This window comes from Phyllobates terribilis, unplaced genomic scaffold, assembly GCF_046119375.1.
Source record: "Phyllobates terribilis strain yellow unplaced genomic scaffold, ASM4611937v1 Scaffold_13__5_contigs__length_258822181, whole genome shotgun sequence".
Taxonomy (NCBI): Eukaryota; Metazoa; Chordata; class Amphibia; order Anura; family Dendrobatidae; genus Phyllobates; species Phyllobates terribilis.
The window spans coordinates 28879217-28905891 of record NW_027362773.1 but is presented as its reverse complement, the minus strand read 5'-3'; the positions used below and the strand labels follow the sequence as shown (position 1 = coordinate 28905891).

At 45.3% G+C, this 26675-nt stretch overlaps 1 protein-coding gene across 3 annotated transcripts in view; it reads right to left on the bottom strand.

Annotated features, from left to right (window-relative positions):
- Positions 1-26675, bottom strand: part of LOC141173687 (PRKC apoptosis WT1 regulator protein-like) — a 177778-nt gene that overhangs the window by 14756 nt on the left and 136347 nt on the right. For all 3 annotated transcript variants that reach the window (XM_073658017.1, XM_073658016.1, XM_073658018.1), the window contains 5 exons: positions 25644-26030; positions 19984-20052; positions 10890-10924; positions 2699-2789; positions 748-852 (listed from right to left, as the gene is read on the bottom strand). In XM_073658017.1, the coding sequence (XP_073514118.1) occupies positions 748-852; positions 2699-2789; positions 10890-10924; positions 19984-20052; positions 25644-26021 (678 nt within the window). In that variant the 5' untranslated portion in view covers positions 26022-26030. The remainder of the gene's footprint in view (positions 1-747; positions 853-2698; positions 2790-10889; positions 10925-19983; positions 20053-25643; positions 26031-26675) is intronic.

The following is a 26675-nucleotide window of genomic DNA, read 5'->3' as shown; positions in this document are numbered from 1 at the left end:
TTAAGGGCATAAAAATTAAATGTTTGAAAATTGCAACATTTTAAAAATTTTCACTAAATTTCAAATATTTTCACAAATAATCACAAAAAATATCGACCTAAATTTACTATTAACATTAAGTACAATGTGTCACGAAAAAACAGTCTCAGGTTCAGTGGGATCCGTTGAAGTGTTCCAGAGTTATTACCACATAACTTCACACTGGTCAGAATTGTAAAATTTGGCCTGGTCAGAAAGGTGAAAACAGGCTCAGGGGTAGAGGGGTTAAAGGGAAGTCAAGTCAAAAAACTTTATTAGCGTGTCAGTCAGTGCCAGGTTGTGGTTACAGCCACCGCTTACTAAGTACTGAGCGGTGACTGAAGCAGTGCCAGCCGTGCCTCTATGACTGAAAGCCGGAGGGTGAAATAAAATGAACGTTATTCCTCCAGGCAGCGGGGCTTTCAGTGCAGCAGCTGCACAGCTTTAAAACACTATTAACCTGCAGATTAACCCCATATCAGCTGCTTAATTGTGTTTTTTAACATCACAAGTTCCCTTTAACTGGCAGTGACTGTTCCCCAAATTGGATCAAAATATGATACGCTCTGAGTCCTATGGATCTTTGATTTTAAAAGATGTATGAATGCAGCCATTCTACTCTATGGTTCCAAGTGCTATCTGAAAAAAACTGGACACAAATCAATGTCTCAAGGATGTGTGAATACAGCCTTGCTACGAGCCGCCATACATCCTTGTATAAAACCTTACCTGAGTGAGGGTCTTTATCTCTTTCTGGAGCAGTAGCAGAGACCCCTCTTTGCCATTAAGCTGAGTTGTCAGTTTTTGATTATCTTGTCTTTTTCCTCTAACTGCCTAATAAAAACACAAATATAGTTCACAGTACCAATAATCTTATGATACATTTGTAAGGAGATGGATATACTGCCCTGTTTCCCCTTGAAGACATCAATGCTGCGTACAATGTAAAGTGTAATGTGTATAATGTCATGTGTTATTGTGAGGGTGATGTATAATGTAAATTGTGTTGTGGTGCATTGTAGAGTTCTGCCCAGCAACAGATAGTGAGTAGGGTAAAATAGAGTTAAGTGTAGAGACTAGCCCATAGTGGGAGGGGCTGGTGCAAGGGACAGACACAGTTGTGTGCAATGCCGCAGTTCGTGCGTGTCCCTTAGCCGAGAGAGAGAGTGTTAAAGCAGAGGATAGTGAGATTCTGAATACCGGGAGAGAGAGGAAGAGTCAACCGAGTTACAGAGTGATCAAGGTGAGATGGGTCAGCGGACTGACAGGAGGACTAGGAGACGGAGTGAAACGGGTCCTGGTACTGGATGGCTAGAACGTCAAATGAAGTGAGTGTCCCGGGCAGGAGTTTCTTAGTCGTCAACAATCAACAAGCTAATTCGGCCATATTGGTATTATCACTTTAAAAGGGAAAAGACGCAGAACCGTGGGAGGAAAAGATGACTTTCATAGACTGTAATGCAGTACTAGGCTGGGTTTTTCAGAAACAAGTGAGACTAGTGGATACTGGAACCAGAGAAGTGAAGGAAGTGAAGAGAATATGTATAGAGATGCTCTGTGATATTGAAAGAAAGGAAAAAAGAAAGAAAGAAAGAAGAAATGTGCCCGCTACCTCATGTATATAGTTGTCATCAGACTTTTGCTCAGTAAAACTACGTTTTCAAAGAACTGGTGGTCCCCATCCTCAAACTGTCAAACATCTGGTCCTGGCAAACCAGCAACATCAGTTACACGCAGGCTGCATGGGCGTAGCGCCCTCACAGCACACACACCCAGCCAGGACCCCCACTTTCATGTAATGTGCCGGGGCACAAGAGACGAGTACCACGCCCACGGCTACCGCCCCGCTCCATGTTACATAATCTTGGATCTAGCAAATCCTTGCCTAGACTGGCCAACCATTTGGTGAGGCCGATTTAATGCTATTAATGAGGAGCTGTCACTTGCCATAAATATGTAACTTTTTTACCTGGAATAATAAAAGCTGTGGTTCTCCGGAATCTGGAATTGTTTTTATTTTGCTCCTGCACTTCTCTATTCCTGAAATATTGCCCCCTCTTCCCTGAATAAAAATCTAGTATATTTTTAGCCAAATGGGTGTGATCCTCAACTTCTCCAGACCATGCCCACTTGATAAAATAAAATATTAAATTCATACAAAGGTGAAAAGGGGGGATATCTCAAGAACGGCAAGCTGCAGGAACAAAAAATAAATGACGTCAGAGTCAGAAGAACAGCGGCATTTACAACAGACTAGAAAAATACATATTTATAGCAAGTGATAGCTACTTGTTAGCGAGCGCTGATTGGCTAAATACAAATTGGTCAGTACTCATTTACTGGCCCATTCACACAGGCATGCAAAACTGTACAGGAAAGAACAATCATTAATACGATCATTTATAGCATCATTTTTTCGGTAGCACATCTTCTGTTTACACAGGGTGACGTGCTGCTGACAACAATCATAAAAAATCTGATCACCCAACAAACAAGTGCTTTGGATCAGCCATTAATCATAAGTACTCTCGTTTCTTGATTATCATCCCATCTAAATATGCCGTTGGAGTGGACTTGCTTAGAGGCAGCGATGCAGTCATAAGCTCCTCTAATCAAGACAACAATCGAGTCTTGAGTTAGAATTATCCAAGTTTAGATAACTGTCCAGCAGCGGCCATACCTTCTTAAGTTCTTCCATCCATGATTGTCTGTCTTTTAAGCTTCCATCTCTGTTCTCTGAAGTAGAAGCATTTAAGTGAAGCTCTAAATTTCTGGAAAAAAAAAGAGCACAACTGAATTTACAGTTATTTTCAATTTTGCAACCATTTTAACTCCAAAAAGACACAGCCTGGTGGAGCCTTAATGGAGATGCCCATCTGGGGACAATTTTGTTTTCAATTAAATGAATGTATTTACATCTAAAAATCATTTTGCAGATGGGTTTCATTAAAAATTTATTTTATAACCTCTGTGTTGCACTGTCTATTACTGACTGCAGAGTGAGTTAACTGAGAATCACCCAGTCAGTCCGTTATAACTGTTTTTACTGTTTGTAAAGTCGTGGCCGACAGTTTTGGCACTCTTGAAATTGTTTCAGAAAATGAAGTATCTCTCCCAGAAAATTACTGTAATTACACATGTTTAGCTATACAAATGTTTATTTCCTTTATGTGTATTGGAACAAAACAAAAAACAGAGAAAAAAAGGCAAATTGGACATCATTTCAAGCAAAACCCCAAAAATTGGCTGGACAAAATTGATGGCACCTTTCCAAAATTGCCGGTAAACAACTTTTTGAGCATGTGATGCTCGTTCAAACTCACTTGTGGTAAGTAACAGGTGTCGGAAATATAAAAATCACACATGAAACAGATAAAAAGGGGAGAAGTCGACTCAATCTTTACAATGTGTGTCTGTGCCACACTAAACATGGAGAAGAGAAAGAGGAAAAGAGAACTGTCTGAGGACTTGAGAACCAAAATTGCTGAACAATGTCAACCATCTCAAGGTTACAAGTCCATCTCTAGAGATCTTGATGTTCCTTTGTCCACGGTGCACAACATAATGAAGAAGTTTACAAACCATGGCACTGTAGCTAATCTCCCTGGGTGTGGACTGCAGAGAAAATTTGCTGAAAGGTTGCAATGCAGAATAGTCTGGATGGTCGATAAGCAGCACCAATCAAATTCCAAAGAAATCAGTGTCAGCGTGAACTATGCGTCAAAATTTAAATGAAATTAAACGCTATGGCAGGACACCCAGGAGGGCACCACTACTGACACAGAGAAAAACCAAAGACAAGAAAAATACCCAAATAACTGGAAGTAAATGGGTAGATCGCACAGTGCAAAAATAATAATAAATAATAAAGGGTATTTAGTTAACATAATTTTGATCAAAATAATGTAAAAGCTATCCCGCCACGTCACGGCAACCCTTATGGAACAGTCCTAACTTTAATATTAAAAACCTTACCATTTGATATAAAAAAGCTAGACTGCAGTTTGCCAAAATGTATGTGAGTAAACCAAAATCCTTCTGGGAAAGTGTCTTGTGAACAGATGTGAATAAGATAGAGCTTTTTCATAAAGCACATCATTCTACTTTTTACCGAAAACGGAATGAGACCTAAAAAGAAAAGAATACAGTATCTACAGTCATTTATGGTGGAGGTTCAAAGATAATAATATTATTAAAATTATTTTTATAGCGCCAACATATTCCGCAGCACTTTACAATTTTAGGGGGGACTTATACAGACAATACAGAATAAGCATATCTCAAATCAAAAGGAGTGAGGGCCCTGCTCGCAAGCTTACAGTCTATGAGGAAATGGGGGAGACACAAAAGGTAGAATGTACATATATTATATAATGCAGCCTTGATATACTAAATAGGATAAATAATAATACATGGACTGGTCGCCTGCCAGTATGTGTACAGTCCTGACCGAGGCTATTAAGCACATGGATGGTATGAACCTGAAATTGAAGAAGATTTTAATATGGGGGAAAACTGGGACGGACAGATAGTGTGTTTAGGCGATACGCCAGTCTTAAGAAATGGGTTCTTAGGGTCCGCTTGAAACTGTGGGTATTGGGAATTAATCAAACTGTCCTGGGTAGTGCATTCCAAAGAATTGGCGCAGCACGCGATAAATCTTGGGAAGTTCAGATTATGGAGGATTTTAGTTTTAAGTCATTGGTAACCAATGCAATGACTGGCACAGGGAAGAGGCATCGGTGTAGCGGTTGGCGAGGAATATGATCCTTGCTGCTGCAGTAAGGACAGATTGGAGAAGGGAGAGTTTAGTAAGAGGGAGACCGATTAGTAGAGAGTTGCAATAGTCGAGACGAGAATGAATAAGAGCTATTGTAAGAGTTTTTGCCAAGTCAAAGGTGAGAAATGTCCTGATTCTTGAGATGTTTTTGAGGTGTAGATGACATGAACGAGCGAGTGATTTGATGTGAGGAGTGAAGGAAAGATCTGAATCAAAAATGACCCCAAGACAGCGGGCTTGTTGCTGGGGAGTAATGGTTGAGCCACAAACGGCAATATTGGGCAGAGGTAGGTTAGTGAAGGGAGGAAATACGAGTAGTTCAGTTTTTGACAGATTCAGTTTTAGGCAGAGGGAGGACATAATGTTAGACACAGCAGAAAGACAATCACTGGTCTTAGTAATGCAGGGGTGATGTCTGGAGCAGAGGTGTATAATTGGGTGTCATCAGCATAGAGATAGGACTGAAAACCGAATCTGCTGATTGTTTGTCCAATAGGAGCGGTGTATAAGGAGAAAAGAAGGGGGCCTAGGACTGATCCTTGAAGAACCCCGACAGTAAGGGGAAGGAGAGAGGAGGAGGAGCCGGCGAAAGACACAGAGAAGGAGCGGTCAGAGAGATAGGAGGAGAACCAGTAGAGAACAGTGTCCTTGAGGCCAATAGTGCAGAGCATAGGGAGGAGGAGTTGGTGATCCACAGTGTCGAATGCTGCAGAGAGATCCAGGAGAATCAGCAGGGAGTAGTGACCATTAGATTTAGCTGTTAGTAGATCATTGGAGACTTTAGTGAGGGCTGTTTCAGTAGAATGTAAAGAGCGGAAACCAGATTGTAGAGGGTCAAGAAGAGAGTTGTCTGAGAGATAGCGGATTAGACGGGAATGGACCAGGCGTTCCAGGAGTTTAGATATAAATGGAACATTGGAAACAGGTCTGTAGTTGGAAGTGCAGTTCTAGTCAAGGGATGTTTTTTTAAGTAATGGATGTATGCTGGCATGTTTAAAAGAAGAGGGAAAGATACCAGATGAGAGGGAGAGGTTGAAAATTTTAGTTAGGTGAGTGGTGACAGCTGGAGAAAGGGACTGAAGGAGATGTGAGGGAATAGGGTCACTGGTGCAGGTAGTAGGGTGAGAAGATGCAAGTAGCCTGATCACTTCATCTTCCGTGACTGGTTCAAAGTCAGAAAGTGAGCAAGATACAATGTGGCGGGGGAGAGCATGCATAACGTCTGGGGATTGGGAGAAAATTTCTTGTCGGATATGGTCAATTTTTTCTTTGAAATAATTGGCCAGATCGTCAGCGCTGAGGTCGGTGGTCGGGGCCTGTGCTGTTTATTGAGGAGAGAATGAAATGTGTCAAAGAGGCGTTTAGGATTATTGGAAAGTGAGATGATGAGATTGTTAAAGTAGGTTTGCTTGGAGAGGTGAAGGCAGAGTTATATGTTTTCAGCATAAATTTATAATGGAGGAAATCTTCAGGCAGATTAGATTTTCTCCACAGCCGTTCAGCGCACCTGGAGCACCTCTGGAGAAGACGTGTTTGAGGCGTGTGCCAGGGTTGTCGCTGTTTATGCTGAAGTGTTCTTTGTGTAGGAGGTGCGGTTTCATCCAGGGCGCATAGCAATATTTCATTATAATGCTTCAATGCAGAGTCGGGACATGAGAGGGAGGAGATTGGGGCCAATGATGATTGCTACTTTTTCATAAATTTCTGGGTGCTAATGGCGCGTATATTTCTATAAGTGTGGAAAGTGGGGGTTTCTTGAGTAGCCTCACAGTTCTTGACAGAGAATGAAAGAAGATTATGGTCAGAGAGTGGAAGGAGAGTTAGTAAAGTCATGTACTGTACAAAGCCGGGAGAAGATCAGGTCCAATGTGTTCCCGTCTTCATGTGTAGGAGAATTAGCAAGCTGTGAAAGGCCGAAGGAGGAGGTTAGGGATAAAAGATGAGCGACAGATGGGGAAAGAGAATCACCAATTGGGATGTTAAATCTCCCATGATTAGAGTGGGGATGTCACAGGACAGAAAATTTGGAAGCCAGGCAGCAAAGTGATCCAGGAACTGATGGGAGGGACCTGGAGGGCGATAGACAACCGCCACTCGCAGGGAGAAGGGCCGGTAGAGTCTGACTGTGTGGGCCTCAAAAGAAGGGAAGATAAGGGAGGGTACTGGGGGGATAACCTGAAAAGTACATTTTGTTGAAAGAAGCAGACCAACACCTCCACCTGATCTGTTGTCAGGTCTCGGGGTATGAGAGAAGTGTAGGCCACCATAGGAGAGAGCTGCTGCGGCAGTGGTGTCTGACTGCTGGATCCAGGTTTCAGTGAGAGCCAGAAGGTTGAGGGGAATTAGAGAGGAAAAAGTCATGGATGTAAGAGAGTTTATTACATGCTGAGCGCACATTCCAAAGGGCACAGTTGAATGAGACAGAAGATATGCAGGGAATATTAGCAGGGTTTCTGAAAGTAACAGGGAAAGAGTTAGTGTTATTATTACTGGAGGGTCCTGGATTAGGAGAAATATCACCTGCAACTAACAGAAGGAAGATACAGAGAGTGAGCAGATGGTTGAGTGATTTGTGAGAGCGTTTCCTGTGTTGTATGGTGGGAATGAATGGATCTGTGTTGTATAACATTGTGAAGAGAGCATGACAGCTGTACATAGGAGAAGAGAGGAGAGAGGGGTTAATATGGATGAAGTGTGCCGAAATTGTGGGAGAACGGTGAATGTGGATGATTGTAGCAGCCAGAATATAAATGGCACAAATACAAATGTTGATAACTGTTTGCAAAACAGATGACATGGAAGCAAGTTTGTTTAATTGTCTTGCATGTCTTACTTGTCTCCTGCCCTGTGCAACTGCCATATCTAACTGCCGTGGCACTTTGATAAACTATGGCACTTCGATTAAGTAAGCATAAATGCTTTTGGGGTTGTTTTGGGGTTGTTTTGCTGCCTCTGACACAGGTTGCCTTGACTGTGTGCAAGGCATCATGAAATCTGAAGATTACCAAAGGATTTTGGGTAGCAATGTAGTGCCCAGTGTCAGAAAGTTGGGCTTGCGTCCGAGGTCATGGGTCTTCCAATAGGACAATCAGATCAAAGAGCCTCGGCACTCAATCGTCCTTTTGCAAGAGAAAATTTATTGACTTTGTGAAATAAATCTGTACACAGAAATAACACCAAAACGTTTCGGTCTTAGCGACCTTCTTCAGTTGACGGGTAATTCTGCGAGAGATGTGAGCAACAAGTGGGTCCCAATAGGGCTGCCTGCTGAGAAGCGCGTGGGGGCATGGACATCACAACGCGGTCTCCACACTCCAACTAGCGGTGGAGACCGCGTTGTGATGTCCATGCCCCCACGCGCTTCTCAGCAGGCAGCCCTATTGGGACCCACTTGTTGCTCACATCTCTCGCAGAATTACCCGTCAACTGAAGAAGGTCGCTAAGACCGAAACGTTTTGGTGTTATTTCTGTGTACAGATTTATTTCACAAAGTCAATAAATTTTCTCTTGCAAAAGGACGATTGAGTGCCGAGGCTCTTTGATCTGATATACCAGGGTTCGGCCCCTACTCGTGCACACTCATAGGGAGTGCAGTGATTTATATCTTTACTTTCCAATAGGACAATGACCCCAAACATACGTCAAGAAGCACCAAGAAATGGATGGGAATAAAGCGGTGGAGAGTTCTGAAGTGGCCAGCAATGAGTCCGGATCTAAATCCCATTGAACACCGGTGCAGAGATCTTAAAGGGAATCTGTCACCCCTGCGACGTAACTAACCTATTAATATGGCCATACAGGTGATAGAAATTGAAATCTAATCATACCTGTATGCCTCATATTAATAGTTTTGATGTTTTGAAATCTTATATTATGACTTTATCGCAATGATTGTTCCAAGCCCCGGACCCATAAGGAATTCGCACCTCCTCTCTTCATTATCATAGTACCCCTCTCCCCTGTACGTCACAGTGTCCTGTTGCGGTGCTGTAATTTCGCGCCTGCACGTTGAAATCCCTCCAAGGTCCTCCTTCCCTCCCTCTCACTTTCTCCCTCCCACGAGTCTCCGTGACTCACTGGCACCTGCGCAGAAGATCACACACTAGTTTATTCCGTGATCTTCTGCTAATAGTTTTTAGCACGGGGTAGGGTATTCTGGGGGGTTAATCTGGGTGTCATTACCCTCATATACAGTGGTGTGAAAAACTGTTTCCCCCCTTCCTGATTTCTTATTCTTTAGCATGTTTGTCGCACTTAAATGTGTCAGATCACAAAACAAATTTAAATATAAGACAAAGATAACACAAGTATACAAAAAATGCAGTTTTTAAATGAAGGTCTTTATTATTAAGGGAAAACGAAATCCAAACCTACAGGGCCCTGTGTGAAAAAGTGATTGCCCCCTAAACCTAATAACTGGTTGGGTCACCCTTAGCAGGAACAACTCCAATCAAGCATTTGCAATAACTGGCAACGAGTCTTTTAAAACCGTCTGGAGGAATTTGGGCCCACTCATCTTTGCAAAATTGCTGTAATTCAGCCACATTGGAGGGTTTCCGAACATAAACCACCTTTTTAAGGACATGCCACAGCATCTCAATCAGATTAAAGTCAGGACTTTGACTAGGCCACTCCAAAGTCTTAATTTTGTTTTTCTTAAGCCATTCAGAGGTGGACTTGCTGGTGTGTTTTGAATCATTGTCCTGCTGCATAACCCAAGTGCGCTTCAGCTTGAGGTCACAGATGGCCGGACATTCTCCTTCAGGATTTTTTGGTAGACAGCAGAATTCATGGTTCCATTTATCACAGCAAGTCTTCAAGGACCTGAAGCATCAAAACAGCCCCAGACCATCACACTACCACCACCATATTTTACTGTTGGTATGATGCTCCTTTTCTGAAATGCTGTGTTACTTGTACGCCAGATGTAATGGGACATACACCTTCCAAAAAGTTAAACTTTTGTCTCATCAGTCCACAGAGTATTCTCCCAAAACTCTTGGCGATCATCAAGATGTTTTCTGGCAAAACTGAGATGAGCCTTTATGTTCTTTTTGCTCAGCAGTGGTTTTCATCTTGGCACTCTGTCATGCATGCCATTTTTGCCCAGTCTCTTTCTTATGGTGGAGTCATGAAAACCGACCTTAACTGAGGCAAGGGAGGCCTGCAGCTTTTTGGATGTTGTTATGGGATCTTTTGTGACCTCTTGGATGAGTCTCCGCTGCTCTCTTGGGGTAATTTTGGTCGGCCGGCCACTCCTGGGAAGGTTCACCACTGTTCCATGTTTTCGCCATTTGTGGATAATGGCTCTCACTTTGGTTCGCTGGAGTCCCAAAGCTTTAGAAATGGATTTATAACCTTTTCCAGACTCATAAATTTAATGGTTAAGCATATTTTGTCGTCAAACCTCTTTGACTTTGTTACATCCCTATACATTGGGGTGCCATATAGGACATCTGTCGACCGGTAAGATCCTATTTTGGGCTTTTTGACAATAGTTTATGCAAAAAGTAAAAAGAATTTTAAAGAGTTACAGCAAAAACCATAGCAATCGAAGGAGTTTAGTTCACTATGAAATTTACAGGGGCACTGGCACAATTACTAGAGGCATTGGGATGATCAGGGAAGGTACTAATGGCGATAAATCACTTTTTTACTGGCTGACATGGAGCATAGTCATGCTCTGCTTTCCTACACAGCAGTGACAGGAGTGAGGAGGTCACAGCCGGGAATTGGCTTTTCTTCTACCTTTAGGATGATTAGCGCTATGACTGGTCCGACTAACTTTTGACCATGATATACATTTTCATCATAAGTGGGAATAGGTTAAAAAAAAAAAAAAAAAACAACTTGGCAAATAGTCTTGATAGAAAAAATATATTACCATCTTGTGTGTACAGCTTCTATGCAAACCTTGGTGTCTCCATGGTTCCAGACTACCAATAGGTTCTGTGTAGTGTCGTCCTAGTGCCACGATTTATTTCCTACTGTCCTAAACTTTTCACTAATCTATCGCATGTACATTAGCGAGATGGAGGCGACAAATATATGTTGGTTATATGGATGGCACAAAATCCAATAGAAAACGAACCTGTTGGTGCAAATCCCATCTGATGTCCTCAGGTCCTGCAAAGCAACACAAGCCAAAATGTTAAGGATATTACTATATATGCTTCTATAAGCTCTTCATTTTACCATCACTGATACCATATTGTAAGGGGGCACATGGCGGCACAGACATACTGGAGGCAACCTTTTTTGGGTGCTTTATATTGTACTGCTCAAGGAACACATGCACCAGATCCACTACTGTGTTCAATTGTTAGGCATTCAGATAGAACCTAGAAGTGTTGCATGGCTTACATTGTACTGTATTACTATATATAGGATATTACTTAACGGAGTGTTATTGCTGGGCATGCTCCCAGGCATATATCCTGGATGATGTGGCATTCTGTTTTACTGTGAAGAATCCTCCTTTTAATTCCCAGAACAGTAGCTGTACAATCGTGGGCAAAAGTTTTGAGACTGACACAAATTTTAGATTTCACAAAGTTTGCCACCTTAGTATTTTTAGATCTTTCAGTCAAACTTTAGTTAAAAATGTATTAAATGTTTATAATTGTACTTCAGTAACCATAGAAATATCTAACAAAGACGGCTACAGTCGTACTTTGATAAAGAGCTGCCAGAGGAATAAGCAGGATTCAGAAAAGGCAGAGGAGCAAGAGATGTGATTGCTAACATTAGATGGATAATGGAAAAGGCCAAAGGATAAAACAAGAAGATCAATTTTTGCTTCATCGACTACACCAAAGCCTTCGACTGTGTTGATCACCAGAAATTTTGGAATACCAGGAAATATATGGGTATGCCCAGGGGCGGAACTACCGCCCGTGCAGCCCGTTCATTGAACGGGGGCCCCGAGGGAGAGGGGGCCCCTCCAGCCTCCAGCAGGGCCGCCATCAGGGCATGACTGCCCTGACTCCAGTATGGGGCCCAGCCGGTAGGGGCCCCCTCGGAGCCCCGTTGGGGGCCCCCCTCTTGTGCGTCTCTCTCCTCAGGGGGCCCCCGGCCCCATGCTAAGCGCCGGGTCCGGGACATCCCAGCGCTGCGGCAGCGCCTTCATGATTCCCCTGACTTCCGGTCATGTGACGGCGCCGTCACATGGCCGGAAGTCAGGAGAACCTGGTGTCAGCGATTTGGACGAGCGCCAGGATTCTGCAGGGATCGCATTGGGGTAAGTATAACAAGTTTTATTTTTTTTTAAATACAATTAACTAGAAGTGGGGGGAGATGTGAGATGCACATGTGGGGGGGGGGGAGATGAGAGATGCACATGTGGGGGGGGAGATGAGAGATGCACATGTGGGGGGGGATGAGAGATGCACATGTGGGGGGGAGATGAGAGATGCACATGTGTGGGGTGGCAGATGAGAGATTCACATGTGTGGGGGGGGAGATGAGAGATGCACAAGTGTGGGGGGGGAGATGAGAGATGCACATGTGCGGGGGAGATGAGAGATGCACATGTGGGGGGGGGATGAGAGATGCACATGTGGGGGGGTGAGAGATGCACATGTGGGGGGGGATGAGAGATGCACATGTGGGGGGGATGAGAGATGCACATGTGATGGGGGGATGAGAGATGCACATGTGGTGGAGGGGGATGAGAGAGGTGCACATGTGGTGGAGGGGGACGACAGAGGTGCACATGTGGTGGAGGGGGATGAGAGAGGTGCACATGTGGTGGAGGGGGATGAGAGAGGTGCACATGTGGGGGAGGGGGATGAGAGAGGTGCACATGTGGGGGAGGGGGATGAGAGAGGTGCACATGTGGGGGAGGGGGATGAGAGATGTGCACATGTGGGGGAGTGGGATGAGAGATGTGGGGGAGGGGGATGAGAGATGTGTACATGTGGGGGGGATGAGAGATGTGCACATGGGGGGGGATGAGAGATGTGCACATGGGGGGGATGAGAGATGTGCACATGGGGGGGATGAGAGATGTGCACATGGGGGGGATGAGAGATGTGCACATGGGGGGGATGAGAGATGTGCACATGGGGGGATGAGAGATGTGCACATGGGGGGGATGAGAGAGGTGCACATGTGGGGGAGCGGGATGAGAGATGTGCACATGGGGGGGATGAGAGATGTGCACATGGTGGGAGATGAGAGCTGCACATGGAGGGGTGAGAGCTGCACATGGAGGGGTGAGAGCTGCACATGGGGGGGTGAGAGATGCACATGGGGGGGTTTGAGAGCTGCACATGGGGGGGATGAGAGCTGCACATGGGGGAATTGGGAGAAAATGAGCTGCACATGGGGGAATTGGGAGTAGGGGGATAATGAGCTGCACATAATGAATGTGGGGTGGGGGAAAGTAAATGATGATGGGGTGGGGAGAGCACGGACATGATATAATGAATTGGGGCAGGGGGTGCATGTAAATAATGAATGCGGGGAGCAGGAAGTATAGAGTAGGGGGCGTTGCAGATGCAGGAGTGTAACTGGTAACAAATTGTCGGAAAGAGTAGAGGTTCTAATTAAATTATAAATTAAGTGCCTATTTACAGTTAATGGGGGCACCGTGGTGGATTACAATTTATATTTGGAATGGTAGGTTGTATAATAACTAACCATATATTGATGGTGGATGCACATCTGTATTCAGCTGCGTAATGTAGAAGTTGGGGAATGTGCTCTAGATAACTGTGTTATTTTATGCAGAGGCGAGTCCTGGCTGGAAGACGTGATGGCGGTCTGTGCTGGATGAAGGAGAAAAGCGTAGCTGAAGGACTTCACCTAGAGACGTCACCAGTGAGTCAGTGTATTACATGTACACTTACACTATATACTATGTACCGGGCTCCTGTGTATAATGTCACTGGTGATCACTGTATTACCTGTACACTATATACAGAGCTCCTGTGTATAATGTCACTGGTGATCACTGTATTACCTGTACACTATATACAGAGCTCCTGTGTATAATGTCACTGGTGATCACTGTATTACCTGTACACTGACACTATATACAGAGCTCCTGTGTATAATGTCACTGGTGATCACTAGATTACCTGGACACTTACATTATACATACCATGTATAGAGATCCCGTGTATAATGACACTTATGGTAATATTAGTAATGTGGTGGTAATATTAGTAATGTGGTGGTAATATGTGGTCTGGTCATGGTGTGGCAGTTTTTCTCCCTTCTGTGTGGCATTATTCGGTCACTATGTTGTGGTAATATGTGGTCTGGTCATGGTGTGGCGGTATTCCCTGTATGTGGTATTATTGGTCATTTTAAAAAAAAATGTATATGACACATTCCCTTAAAGAAAACTAAATAAAAATATATCTAAAAAGAGTATTGGATATTTTAAGAAAATTTTAATAGGTTAGAGTAGGGCCCGGCCAGAAGAGTCTACCTTATCGTGGTGGCGGCTTTAAAAATCTTTTGGCCAAAACAAAAGCTGCTGGCTATGCATGTGGCGCCGTCACATGGCCGAACGTCAGGAGAACCTGGTGGCAGCGACGTGGACGAGCGCCAGGATTCTGCAGGGATCGCATGGGGGTAAGTATAACAAGTTTTATTTTTTTTAAATACAATTAATTAACTAGGAGTGGGGGGAATCAGAGATGCACGGGGGGGATGAGGGATGCACAGGGGGATGAGAGATGCACAGGGGGATGAGAGATGCACAGGGGGATGAGAGATGCACAGGGGGATGAGAGATGCACAGGGGGATGAGAGATGCACATGGGGGGGGATGAGAGATACACAGGGGGATGAGAGATGCACATGGGGGGATGAGAGATGCACATGGGGGGGATGAGAGATGCACATGGGGGGGATGAGAGATGCACATGGGGGGGTGATGAGAGATGCACATGGGGGGATGAGAGGTGCACATGGGGGGGATGAGAGATGCACATGGGGGAGATGAGAGATGCACATGGGGGGATGAGAGATGCACATGGGGGGGATGAGAGATGCACATGGGGGGGATGAGAGATGCATGGGGGGGATGAGAGATGCACGGGGGTGAGCTGCACATGGGGGGATGAGAGATGCACGGGGGGGATGAGAGATGCACGGGGGGGATGAGAGATGCACGGAGGGGTGAGCTGCACATGGGGGGGATGAGAGCTGCACATGGGGGGGTGAGAGATGCACATGGGGGGGTTATGTTTACATAACTTTGTTGCCTTATGAAGGGCAGGGGGGGGCCCCAAAAATTTCTTACACAGGGGCCCACTACAGTCTGTGTCCGCCCCTGGGTATGCCGAACCATCTGATCAGCCTCATGAGGAACCTTTAAATCGACCAAGAAGCAGCAGTCCTAACAGAACACAGCAACACGGCGTAGAGCGAGGTGCCAGACAAGGCTGCATCTTGTCACCATTTCTGTTCAATTTATATGCAGAAGCAATTTTCAGGAAGGTTGGACTTGCCGAAAAAGAAGGAATCAAAATTGCTGGACGAATCATCAACAAGCTTAAATACACAGACGATACAACATTGATAGCAGCAAGTGTAGATGGAATAAAGGACTTATTACGGAGTGTCAAAATGGAAAGCTTGAACATGGGACTCCTACTCAATACAAAGAAGACAAAGATATTGACTACTGCCAGGTACGACTGGGATACATTTGAGATGGACGGCGAAGAATTGGAAGTTGTAAAGGATTTCAACCTACTCGGATCAATGATAACTAAAGATGCAGCGATGACACCGGAAGTCAATAGGAGCATAGCTATGGGCAAATCAACAATGAAGTCACTGAACAAGTTCTTCAAATCGAGGAATATTTCACTGGCAATGAAGACACGGCTCGTACATAGTCTTGTCTTTTCTGTAGTAACATATACAGTGAAGGAAATAATTATTTGATCCCTTGCTGTTTTTGTAAGTTTGCTCACTGACAAAGACATGAACAGTCTATAATTTTAAGGGTAGGTTAATTTTAACATTGAGAGATAGAATATCCCCCAAAAAATAAAGAAAATCAGATTGTATAAATTAGATAAATTTTTTTGCATTTTGCAGTGAGAAATAAGTATTTGATCCCCTACAAACCATTATGAGTTCTGGCTCCTACAGACCAGTTAGATGTTCCTAATTAACTCGTTACCTGCATTAAAGACAGCTGTCTTACATAGTCACCTGTGTAAAAGACTCCTGTCCACAGACTCAATTAATCAGTCAGACTCTAATCTCTACAACATGGGCAAGACCAAAGAGCTTTCTAAGGATGTCAGGGAAAAGATCATGTAACAAAAGATCATAGAACTGCACAAAGCTGGAATGGGCTACAAAACCATAAGTAAGACGCTGAGTGAGAAGGAGACAACTGTTGCTATAGTATGAAAATGGAAGAAATACAAAATTACTGTCAATCGACATCGATCTGGTGCACCATGCAAAATCCCACCTCGTGGGGTATCCTTGATCCTGAGGAAGATGAGAGATCAACCTAAAACTACACGGGGGTACTTGTTAATGATCTCAAGGCAGCTGGGACCACAGTCACCAAGAAAACATATTACGCCTTAAAAGTTTAAAATCCTGCAGTGCCCGCAAGGTTCCCCTGCTCAAGAAAGCACATGTGCAGGCCTGTCTGAAGTTTGCCAATGAACACCTGGATGATTCTGTGAGTTATTGGGAGAAGGTGCTGTGGTCAGATGAGACAAAAATGGACCTCTTTGGCATTAACTCAACTCGCCGTGTTTGGAGGAAGAAGAAGGATGAGTACAACCCTAAGAACATTGTCCCAACCATGAAGCATGGTGGGGGAAACATTATACTTTGGGGGTGCTTTTCTGCAAAGGGGACATGACGACTGCACCGTACTGAAGGGAAGATGGATGGCGTCATGTATCGCAAGCTTTTGGCCAACAACCTCCTTCCCTCAGTAAGAGCATTGAAGATGGGTCGTGGCTCGGTCTTCCAGCAAGACAATGACCCAAAACATACAGCCAAGGCAACCAAGGAGTGGATCAAAAAGAAGCACAGTAAGGTCATGGAGTGGCCTAGCCAGTGTCCAGACCTTAATCCCATAGAAAACTTATGGAGGGAGTTGAAGCTCCCAGTTGCCAAGCGACAACCTCAAAATCTTAATGATTTAGAGATGATCTGCAAAGAGGAGTGGACCAAAATTCCTCCTGACATGTGCACAATCTCATCATCAACTACAAACGTCGGACTGCTGTGCTTGCCAACAAGGGTTTTGCCACCAAGTATTAAGTGTTGTTTGCCAGAGGAATCAAATACTTATTTCTCACTGCAAAATGAAAAAAAAAATATCAAATTTATACAATGTGACTTTCTTGATGTTTTTTGGATATTCTATCTCTCAATGTTAAAATGAACCTACCCTTAAAATTATAGACTGTTCATGTCTTTGTCAGTGGGCAAACTTACAAAAACAGCAAGGAATCAAATAATCATTTCCTTCACTGTAGATGCGAAACCTGGACGATAAAGAAACAAGGCAGAAGAATCAACGCCTTCAACATGTGGTGCTGGAGAAGGAAGTTATCAATACCATGGATGGCAAAAAGAACAAAGAAATCAATTTTGGAATAAATCAAGCCAGACATTTCACTGGAAGCAAGGATCACCAAACTACGATTTGCCTACTTTGGATACATCATACGAAGAGAGCAATCAATGGAGAAGGACATCATGGTCGAAAGAATAGAAAGAATAAGGTGAAAAGGAAGACCAGCAACCTGATGGCTTGATACAATCATGATAACGGCGGAGAAGACCCTGGTGGACTTATCTAGGCTTGCACAAGATCGATCTTCCTACATAGCGTTCATCCATCAAGTCGCCATGGCTCAAGATCAAGCAAAAGGCCGTTAAATAATTATAGTATACTCCGGTCTGGTGAGATACTGGAACAAGCTTCAAAACAATTCTTGAGTGAGTTACACTCTATTCATCTTTTGTTTAAGCTATATGTTTACAATGTAAACTCAGGAAAGCTCCCATGGGGTTCTTTTGGCCTTTATTATGGTGGTATACATTGTTTTACCTTTTAATCAGAGGTGTAGATGAATGAGTATGAGAAGTGTACATGAAGTCATAGAAGGGATAGTTTACGGTTAGAGATTATTTAATTTATTTGAGTGGAATTGAATTGTCCTATTACTAAGATTTTGTTTTCTCTACACAAATTCAGCAGTATGGTGGCCAGATGTGACCACCATTTGCTGAACCATAGAGGGCCAGCAAAAGGTTGTCCCACAGCCTTCCGTCTGGTCCACTATGCATCTTCTTTTTGTCTCTCCCGGTTGAGCGCATCTTCTTTGGCCTGCTTCACTTTTGGCTGGTGCTTCCAGTAATCGACATGCATCCCCAGAGGTGTTGGCTAGGCCTTACTCGATGTATAGCATAATTTCATGATGTTACAATTTGCGTTGTAATGGCATAGCACGCAGGGACGTCAGAGGCCTGGTCAGGATGGAAGTCCTGGCCTAGGGTGAAGCAGGCTAAAGAGGATGCACATGACTGATGAAGGTGTAAAGAAAAGGCATGGAGGACTGGATAATTTGCTTCAAGGATAGTGTGACAGGTGAGTGGTAACAGGAGTTTTCTTTTTAAGGCTGAGCTCACACGATGCGTATTTAATGCGTTTCTGCGGCGTTTTTGCAGTTGCGTAAATGCTGCGGAAATGCATTAAAAACGCATGGTAGAAGGGCAGCAATGTTCCCCAATTGGAATCCGCATGTGCTTTGCCCATGATGCGGATTTTTCCGCAGCGTAAACGCTGCGCTCAAAAATCCGCAGCATGTCAATTAATTTTGCGTAAATGCGGCGTTTTCACCGCCATTGACTTGCATTAGAACGCGCCAATTCCGCAAGACTGCATTTGTACTTGCGCTATTGGCGCGTTCTAATGTGTGGATGGTACCCGGGTGTAGAGGAGAGGAGAGTCTCATCCACACCCAGGTACCATTAAAAAAGCTGTAAAACAAGAATAAAATAAAAAATAAATGTATATTTATCTTCCCGCGGCCCGCGCTGCGCTCCTGCTTGGTTCCCGGTACTTTGCAGCGAGTTGAAGGACCTGCGCTGACGTCAGAGTCATGTGACGGGTCACGTGACGCTGACGTCGGCAGGTCTTTCAATTCAAAGTTGCCGGTGAGGGAGAACGGATTGAGCAGGACAGCGCGGGCCATCGGAGGTAAGTATATACACTCTCTCGGGTCACACTATATAAATCCATGCTGTTTGCATGGATTTATATAGTGTGACCTAGTTGTCAAGCACTTTCCAGGTGATGCTAAAATCGCCTGGAAAGAGCTTGTCAATCCACATGCGGAAACGCATGTGGAAACGCATGTGAATCCGCATGTATTCCGCAGGAAAAAAGCATGCACAATCTGCATGCGTTTTTTCTGCCAGGGAGATGCAGAAATTATGCAGAAATTTTCTGCTTCATTTCTGCATCGTGTGCACATACCCTTACATTCTGTTTGTTGTGCCCAAGGGTCTGGAGAGACCCCCAGAGCATAATAAGGAACATTCAATTCATGGCAAATAACTCTGATGCAAATCGAATTTCTCTATAAAGTGTGCATGATTTGATGAAGTTGAATGAGTCATCACATCAGTGATTACCTTCCTCAAGTCAATACAGAGGAAAAAGAACAATCAAGATTTTTTTTGTAGAAAGTGGTAGTTCTCAGAGGATATGAAGCCATAGTAAGGGCAGGTGCAGACTACTGTATTTTACGTCCAAGTGCGATCCAACAAAATATTGGATCACACTCAAACCAATGCTATTCTATGGGGCAGTGCACATGTCCAATTTTTTTCCTCAGACTGAATCTGTCCAGGGAAAAAAAAAATCGCAGCATGCACGATTTGCGTCCGATATTCAAATCGCACTCAGCCATGAAAGTCAATGAGTCCGTCAAAAAAAATCAAATGTCATCTGAGAGCAGATCGATTTTCAAGGACTGACAGAATGGAGAAGATGGAGAAATTTTTTTTCCATCTTCTCCACATCCTAGAAAATCGGATCTTACTGTGATCACACTCTGATCAAACTCTGATGATGAGTGTTAACAACATGATTAGCATTATAGGACCAATTGTCTCGGATGCCTAAGAGACACTGATGATTTCAGGTAACAGTTGTAATGATTTTCCCTCACCTGACTCTGTATGAAGGGTTCCTGCTCTTTATTCTCTTCATTTGCATAATCTTCATTTTCATCAGGATCCTACAAATCAACAACACGTTCTGTTCATTCTAAGCATTATTCATTATATGTACTTATTGCATGTGAATTTTTGGAAACAGGTGTGTTTTCCTTTTATCAAAGCCACACCACTCTTGTCCATGGGCTGTGTCTGGTACTCTTGTTTATAGTAGTGAAAAGGGATTAGCTGCAAAACCTGCCAATGGGCAAGAATGGCACTGGTTTTGCAAAGAAAGCAGACCTATTTTTGTATCCCAAAACAAACTTTTTTACATTCTATGGCTAAGGGGCTTTGCAGGTCAGTGAATCAATAGATGTAAGATTAAAATTTTTCATTAAATGGAATGGTTAGTTGTGAGTCCCATCTTTATATGAGGTCATGTTATTTGTGCAACTAGTGTGACTGAGCCATAACATAGGTTCAATTGCTTAACATTAAAGTATGATGCCCATTGTCATAGAAAGGCTTTCGTAATTGAGTCAGCGTGTTTTGTCATACTTATCTATATGACTATTGAAATTGCAACACCAAGAAGGGAAAGTCGTAAAATTATGAAAATCACAGAATGGATAGACATGCTAATGTAGCATCCCGAGGGTTCGGTTGCTACAGAGGTATTGCATCTCACCCAGATGTGCGATATCTCACTTCCAGGTAAGGATGGAGTGTGGCTCAGGACCCTAACACCCACATGCACTACACCACATTTCCGGGGGACAGCTCGACGGTGCTCCCATTAGTTATGCAGGCACGAGTGAGCTTGTCCCTGGCTGGAGTGGGGGGAGGGAACACCTAGAGAAGGGAACCCGGTAGTGTGTGCGTGGGGGAAGTAGATCCTGGGTGCACTCTGTACAGGAGTATAAAGGGAGGCACCATCTTGGAAAGGGAGTGAGTTGAGAGAAGAGAAGACAGGGAGCAGAGCTGCTTTATGGGCTCTGCTCCACAGGCAGGCCCTGTCAGGAGGCCTGAGCCTGGAGGAGGAAGAGGAGCAGACTGGGCTCCAGAAAGGAAAGAGGGGACCCCAGGGGTGTGGACTGGCTGGAAGCCACCACACGCCCGCCGCTACCTGAGTAGGGGGGTCAGGTCAAGAAGATGGGAACCGGATCCCAAATTAGTGGAGGAGAGAAACTACCCTCAACTAAGAACCGGAGGCTGCGACATTACATGTGGAGCAGCCCCTCACCACACCCGCTAGAAAGGCACCACATAGGACCTGGGAAACGCAGGCCAACGTTTGCCCACCAAGAAGGTCCGAGGCAGCTGGACATAAGCGTGGTCACTAGTGGGGTTGAAGACCAGAAACAGGGGACATAAAGGGGGTCCTGCAAAGCACTCCGGAAAGACCTGGGAGTTGACCGAGCCCCTCGCCTGGTGAGCACAGCGCGACACAGGCGGCCACCTCTGCAGCGGTGGCCTGGAGCAGTAACCGAGTAACCGTGAGTAAAGACCCTGAACTGCACCACCAAGACTCCGAGTTGTCTTTGTTGCGCTCGTGTACCACCATCACCCCCATCATCTATCCGCGCTGCCCTGAGGCCATACCCCTCCCGTTGGGGGTTATACCACCACGCTGCACATCCTTATACACCTGGCCTCAGTGGACTGTTCTGCAGCGGCGGCTTCAAAGCCGCACTCAACGGGTGGCGTAGTCGATCAAATTAACATCTACTGCCATAGACTGCCACTTAGTTTGACACCCTGGGCACGGACCGGGTCACCGCCACAAGGACTACTACCCCCATCGAGATCCGGCTCCGGGTATCCCTTGCACACGGCCCAGGGGGCGCGTCAACGTTTGGCGTAGTCGGCAGGATTTCGTGCCCGCAACCACCGGGTACTGCGTGCCTGAAAAAGAGACTTTTAAAACTTACCATCCGTGAAGTTTTCCCGCCATCCGGCGCCATCTTCAGCCTTCTTCCCGCCATCCATGAAGATTCCCGCCATCCGGCGCCATCTTCAGCCTTCTTCCCGCCATCCGTGAGGTTTTCCCGCCATCCGGCGCCATCTTCAGCCTTCTTCCCGCCATCCGTGGAGTTTTCCCGCCGTTGGCCGCCATCTTGAAGACGCCGCGCGGGAAGAAGAGGGGCGTGGACTCCGAAAGCACGCGAGAACTGAAGCCCCGCCTCACGTCCGGACGTTGCGTAAGGTCCTGGAAGGAGCCCAGCAGACGCCGACGTCACAGGAGCGCGACGGAAGGTCCTCAACCCTGACGATCAACTGCGGAGCCGCGGCCTACGGAAGAGGATCATCGCCAGGTAGGCCACGGTCCACCAGGGGGGAGGAGGACACCAGGAACGGACAGCAAGATGGCGGACCGGCAGCAGACTAAGCTGCCCAGCATCGGCAGCGCCCCAGCCATCGCGGGCCCCGACCTGCACCAGGAGAAGACGCGTGACGCAGGAGCGGTCGCGGGAGCAGGTAAGAGGAGTCTCCCTGTCCCGGACGCTGCCAGCGTCAGCCTGCTCCCGGGCCACCCGGTGGAGCCGCCGATCCCGGGCGCTGCAGACGCAGACCTGCTCCAGACCTGAGCACTGCCATCACCAGCCCGCGCCCAGGCCCAAAGTCGCACCCCCTGACCCCGGGCGTCATTAATAGTACCACTCAGACCCCGAGTACCAAGAGGGCCCGGACGGGTCTGAACCTGAGAAAGAGAAAGGAGCGTGTGGAGCACACCGTTAATCGTAAACGGTAAAAGAGGAGATGTGAATAGTTACCCGACCGGGTATAAGGACTGTTGTGGGACTGTTTCCACTAAGAGTGTGGTCCCCGTTGGGACAGAAAGAGAACTGTTTCCCTTATCCCCTATCTGGCTGGGGACTGAGAACAGCCACCCCTTTTCCCTCTAACTGGCTGGGGACTGAGAACAGCCACCCCTTTTCCCTCTCACTGGCTGGGGACTGAGAACAGCCACCCCTACCTGGCCGAGGACTGAGAGCGGCCATATCCTGTAAATAATTATGTGTTTCTAGTAATGTATAGGAGTCCTTGGTGGATTTACCGGGAATCCTGTGTACATAGTTGGAGCGTAACCCAGGACGGACTAAAGACTGTTAAGGACTCGGGGCAGGACAGACCCCTACCTGGTTACGTCTCCCTGTTTTAGGAAAATGGACACCTGGTTGCAGAATAAACTGTGACCTGTTATAAAGAGACTTCTTCGTGGATCTGCTGCTAGAAATGTTTTATATGAAAAATTTATATGCTAGAATGTGTTACTATGAAAAAGAGTTCCAGAACAGTACATATGCACTTATACCGTTTAAGAGAGAGCCGTTCCCATAAAGGGACACTGAATATTGATACCTGTTGTACTTGTTGTTTATGAAAAATTTGCATGTTCTAATGTATACCCTGTCTTTTGCTCAGTTCCAGCCCGCGGACGTGCTGGGTTTTGCCAGGGGGGAATGTAGCACCCCGAGGGTTCGGTTGCTACAGAGGTATTGCATCTCACCCAGATGTGCGATATCTCACTTCCAGGTAAGGATGGAGTGTGGCTCAGGACCCTAACACCCACATGCACTACACCACATTTCCGGGGGACAGCTCGACGGTGCTCCCATTAGTTATGCAGGCACGAGTGAGCATGTCCCTGGCTGGAGTGGGGGGAGGGAACACCTAGAGAAGGGAACCCGGTAGTGTGTGCGTGGGGGAAGTAGATCCTGGGTGCACTCTGTACAGGAGTATAAAGGGAGGCACCATCTTGGAAAGGGAGTGAGTTGAGAGAGGAGAAGACAGGGAGCAGACCTGCTTTATGGGCTCTGCTCCACAGGCAGGCCCTGTCAGGAGGCCTGAGCCTGGAGGAGGAAGAGGAGCAGACTGGGCTCCAGAAAGGAAAGAGGGGACCCCAGGGGTGTGGACTGGCTGGAAGCCACCACACGCCCGCCGCTACCTGAGTAGGGGGGTCAGGTCAAGAAGATGGGAACCGGATCCCAAATTAGTGGAGGAGAGAAACTACCCTCAACTAAGAACCGGAGGCTGCGACATTACATGTGGAGCAGCCCCTCACCACACCCGCTAGAAAGGCACCACATAGGACCTGGGAAACGCAGGCCAACGTTTGCCCACCAAGAAGGTCCGAGGCAGCTGGACATAAGCGTGGTCACTAGTGGGGTTGAAGACCAGAAACAGGGGACATAAAGGGGGTCCTGCAAAGCACTCCGGAAAGACCTGGGAGTTGACCGAGCCCCTCGCCTGGTGAGCACAGCGCGACACAGGCGGCCACCTCTGCAGCGGTGGCCTGGAGCAGTAACCGAGTAACCGTGAGTAAAGACCCTGCACTGCACCACCAAGACTCCGAGTTGTCTTTGTTGCGCTCGTGTACCACCATCACCCCCATCATCTATCCGCGCTGCCCTGAGGCCATACCCCTCCCGTTGGGGGTTATACCACCACGCTGCACATCCTTATACACCTGGCCTCAGTGGACTGTTCTGCAGCGGCGGCTTCAAAGCCGCACTCAACGGGTGGCGTAGTCGATCAAATTAACATCTACTGCCATAGACTGCCACTTAGTTTGACACCCTGGGCACGGACCGGGTCACCGCCACAAGGACTACTACCCCCATCGAGATCCGGCTCCGGGTATCCCTTGCATACGGCCCAGGGGGCGCGTCACTAATGATATGTATTTTATGTAAAAATGGAAACAACATTTTCAAAACATCTTGATTAATCAAGTATTAGCGCTAAAGGCAGAAGTCTTGGCTGCTATCAATGAGGTTATTATGGTTGTCTGAGGAATGTTCTGCAATGCTGAATGCATTTAGGAAATCATCAAGATCTGCTGCTGGCAGCTCCCTGTGCAATTGCCGACAAATGACATCCCAAATTTGTTCAATAGTAGACAAGACTGGAGATGCTTCAGGTTATGGAAGCACGTACAAGCCACGCAGGCTGCTCATAGTAGCACAAGCAACAAGCGACCTGCCATTATCAAATTGAAGAACAACTCCAGGGACCCTTTCACATTCCCTTGTTAAGGCCTCTTCATGGCGTTGCTCACATAGTCTCCAGACCATTCTCTGGCTATAACTGTGTCCAAGACAAAAGCGGGACTCATTCCTGAAGAGGAAAGACCTCCATTGTGGTCTTGCTCTGCACCATGATAGCTTTTGAGAGCGGTGGCGTGAAGTCAATGAAACTCCTGTAACTGGACGTCTGGCTTGTTGCCCAATGTCTTGAAAACTCCTTTTGATGGTTTGGGTATACAGTATCATTGGTTGACAATTTTAAAGGGCGCTGCCAACAGGGAAACTTGATGATTTCCATGCACAAGTGATTTCAGCGTCGTAAAACATTCCTCTGACAACCAATAATAAATTTACTGATAGCAGCCAAAGCGTGTATGTGTGGCGATAATAAATTGAGATGTTTTGAAAGTCTTGTTTCAACTTTTTCATAATTTGCACACCATTAATCTGTCTATCCATCTTGTGATTTCCAAATTCCACATCTTTTCCATCTTGGTGTTGCAATTCAATGCTGAGGAGCACATATATGTATATATTTATATGTATATATATAAATATATAAATATACCTTTTTAGATAGAAAACAATGAAAATATATTTTTGGCTAATGGGAGGAGAAGCAAGGTTACATGAGCTCTTACCACTGTTTGAATCAGATTAACTATTCCTGTGGGTCGTCTTTTCTCCCTAAGTTTCCTTTTTTCAATTTGGGTACGATGCTTCTTCTGTGTACTCCCTTTTTTTTCCTTTGTTTTTGAAGTGACTGGATCATGAGCTTCAACATCTAAAGAATCTGGAGACTGGACATTCCTGGAAGCTACAACCTTATCAGATGCTTTTCCTATATGTGAGGACCAGGTTTGTGTTTGAAGTTCCACTTCTTGTTGAACCTGGATATCTACAGACTTGCTCCCAGCAAGGCTAGAAGATGAGCGTAACCTCATTCTCTCTCTCCGTGCTTTCCACTCTTCCACAAATGGGACTTGCTCTGTGCTGTTACCCTTCATGTCTTTGGACATCTTTAGTTTCTGAAAAAATATTGTTATACAGAATAAATCTCAGAATCTTACAGCAATAGTAGCTTTCACCATCTAAACCCTTTATAAAAGCATACATAATTGTATAGCATATCTTTACAATATGCCAATGGGACACCATTGATCTCAAAAATAAAGGGTCATAAGCCACTTCAGCTTTAAGGATCAATAGCGGCCCCACCAGTCGATTCTAACCGATGAGCAATTATTAGCAGGTTCTGATGATACCAGATTGTAATATCAAAGTTTCTATAATTCCTAATGATTATTGCTATATCGCAGGTCACTGTAGAGCAAATATAATATTATATACAGGTCGTTAAAATGAATGTTTGACCATGTAATACATAGATAATGAAGAGTACAAAGCTTTCTGGTATTTTTTCATGGATATGTTAAAAAGATTTCAACCAAAAGCCACCCTTTAATAATACTTCATTGTATTTATTTCCTATAGTGCAATAAAAAGCTCCCAAAACCAGGATAAAATGTATGTTTTGTGAAAAAAATTAATATAACCCAATTGCACTTAATTCATGTTGTGCTCGATACGAACACGAAACACGTTGTAGGATCTATATCACTTTTACTGATTCTTTTTTTTTTCTTGTAATGTGACAAATGATTAGATTGGAA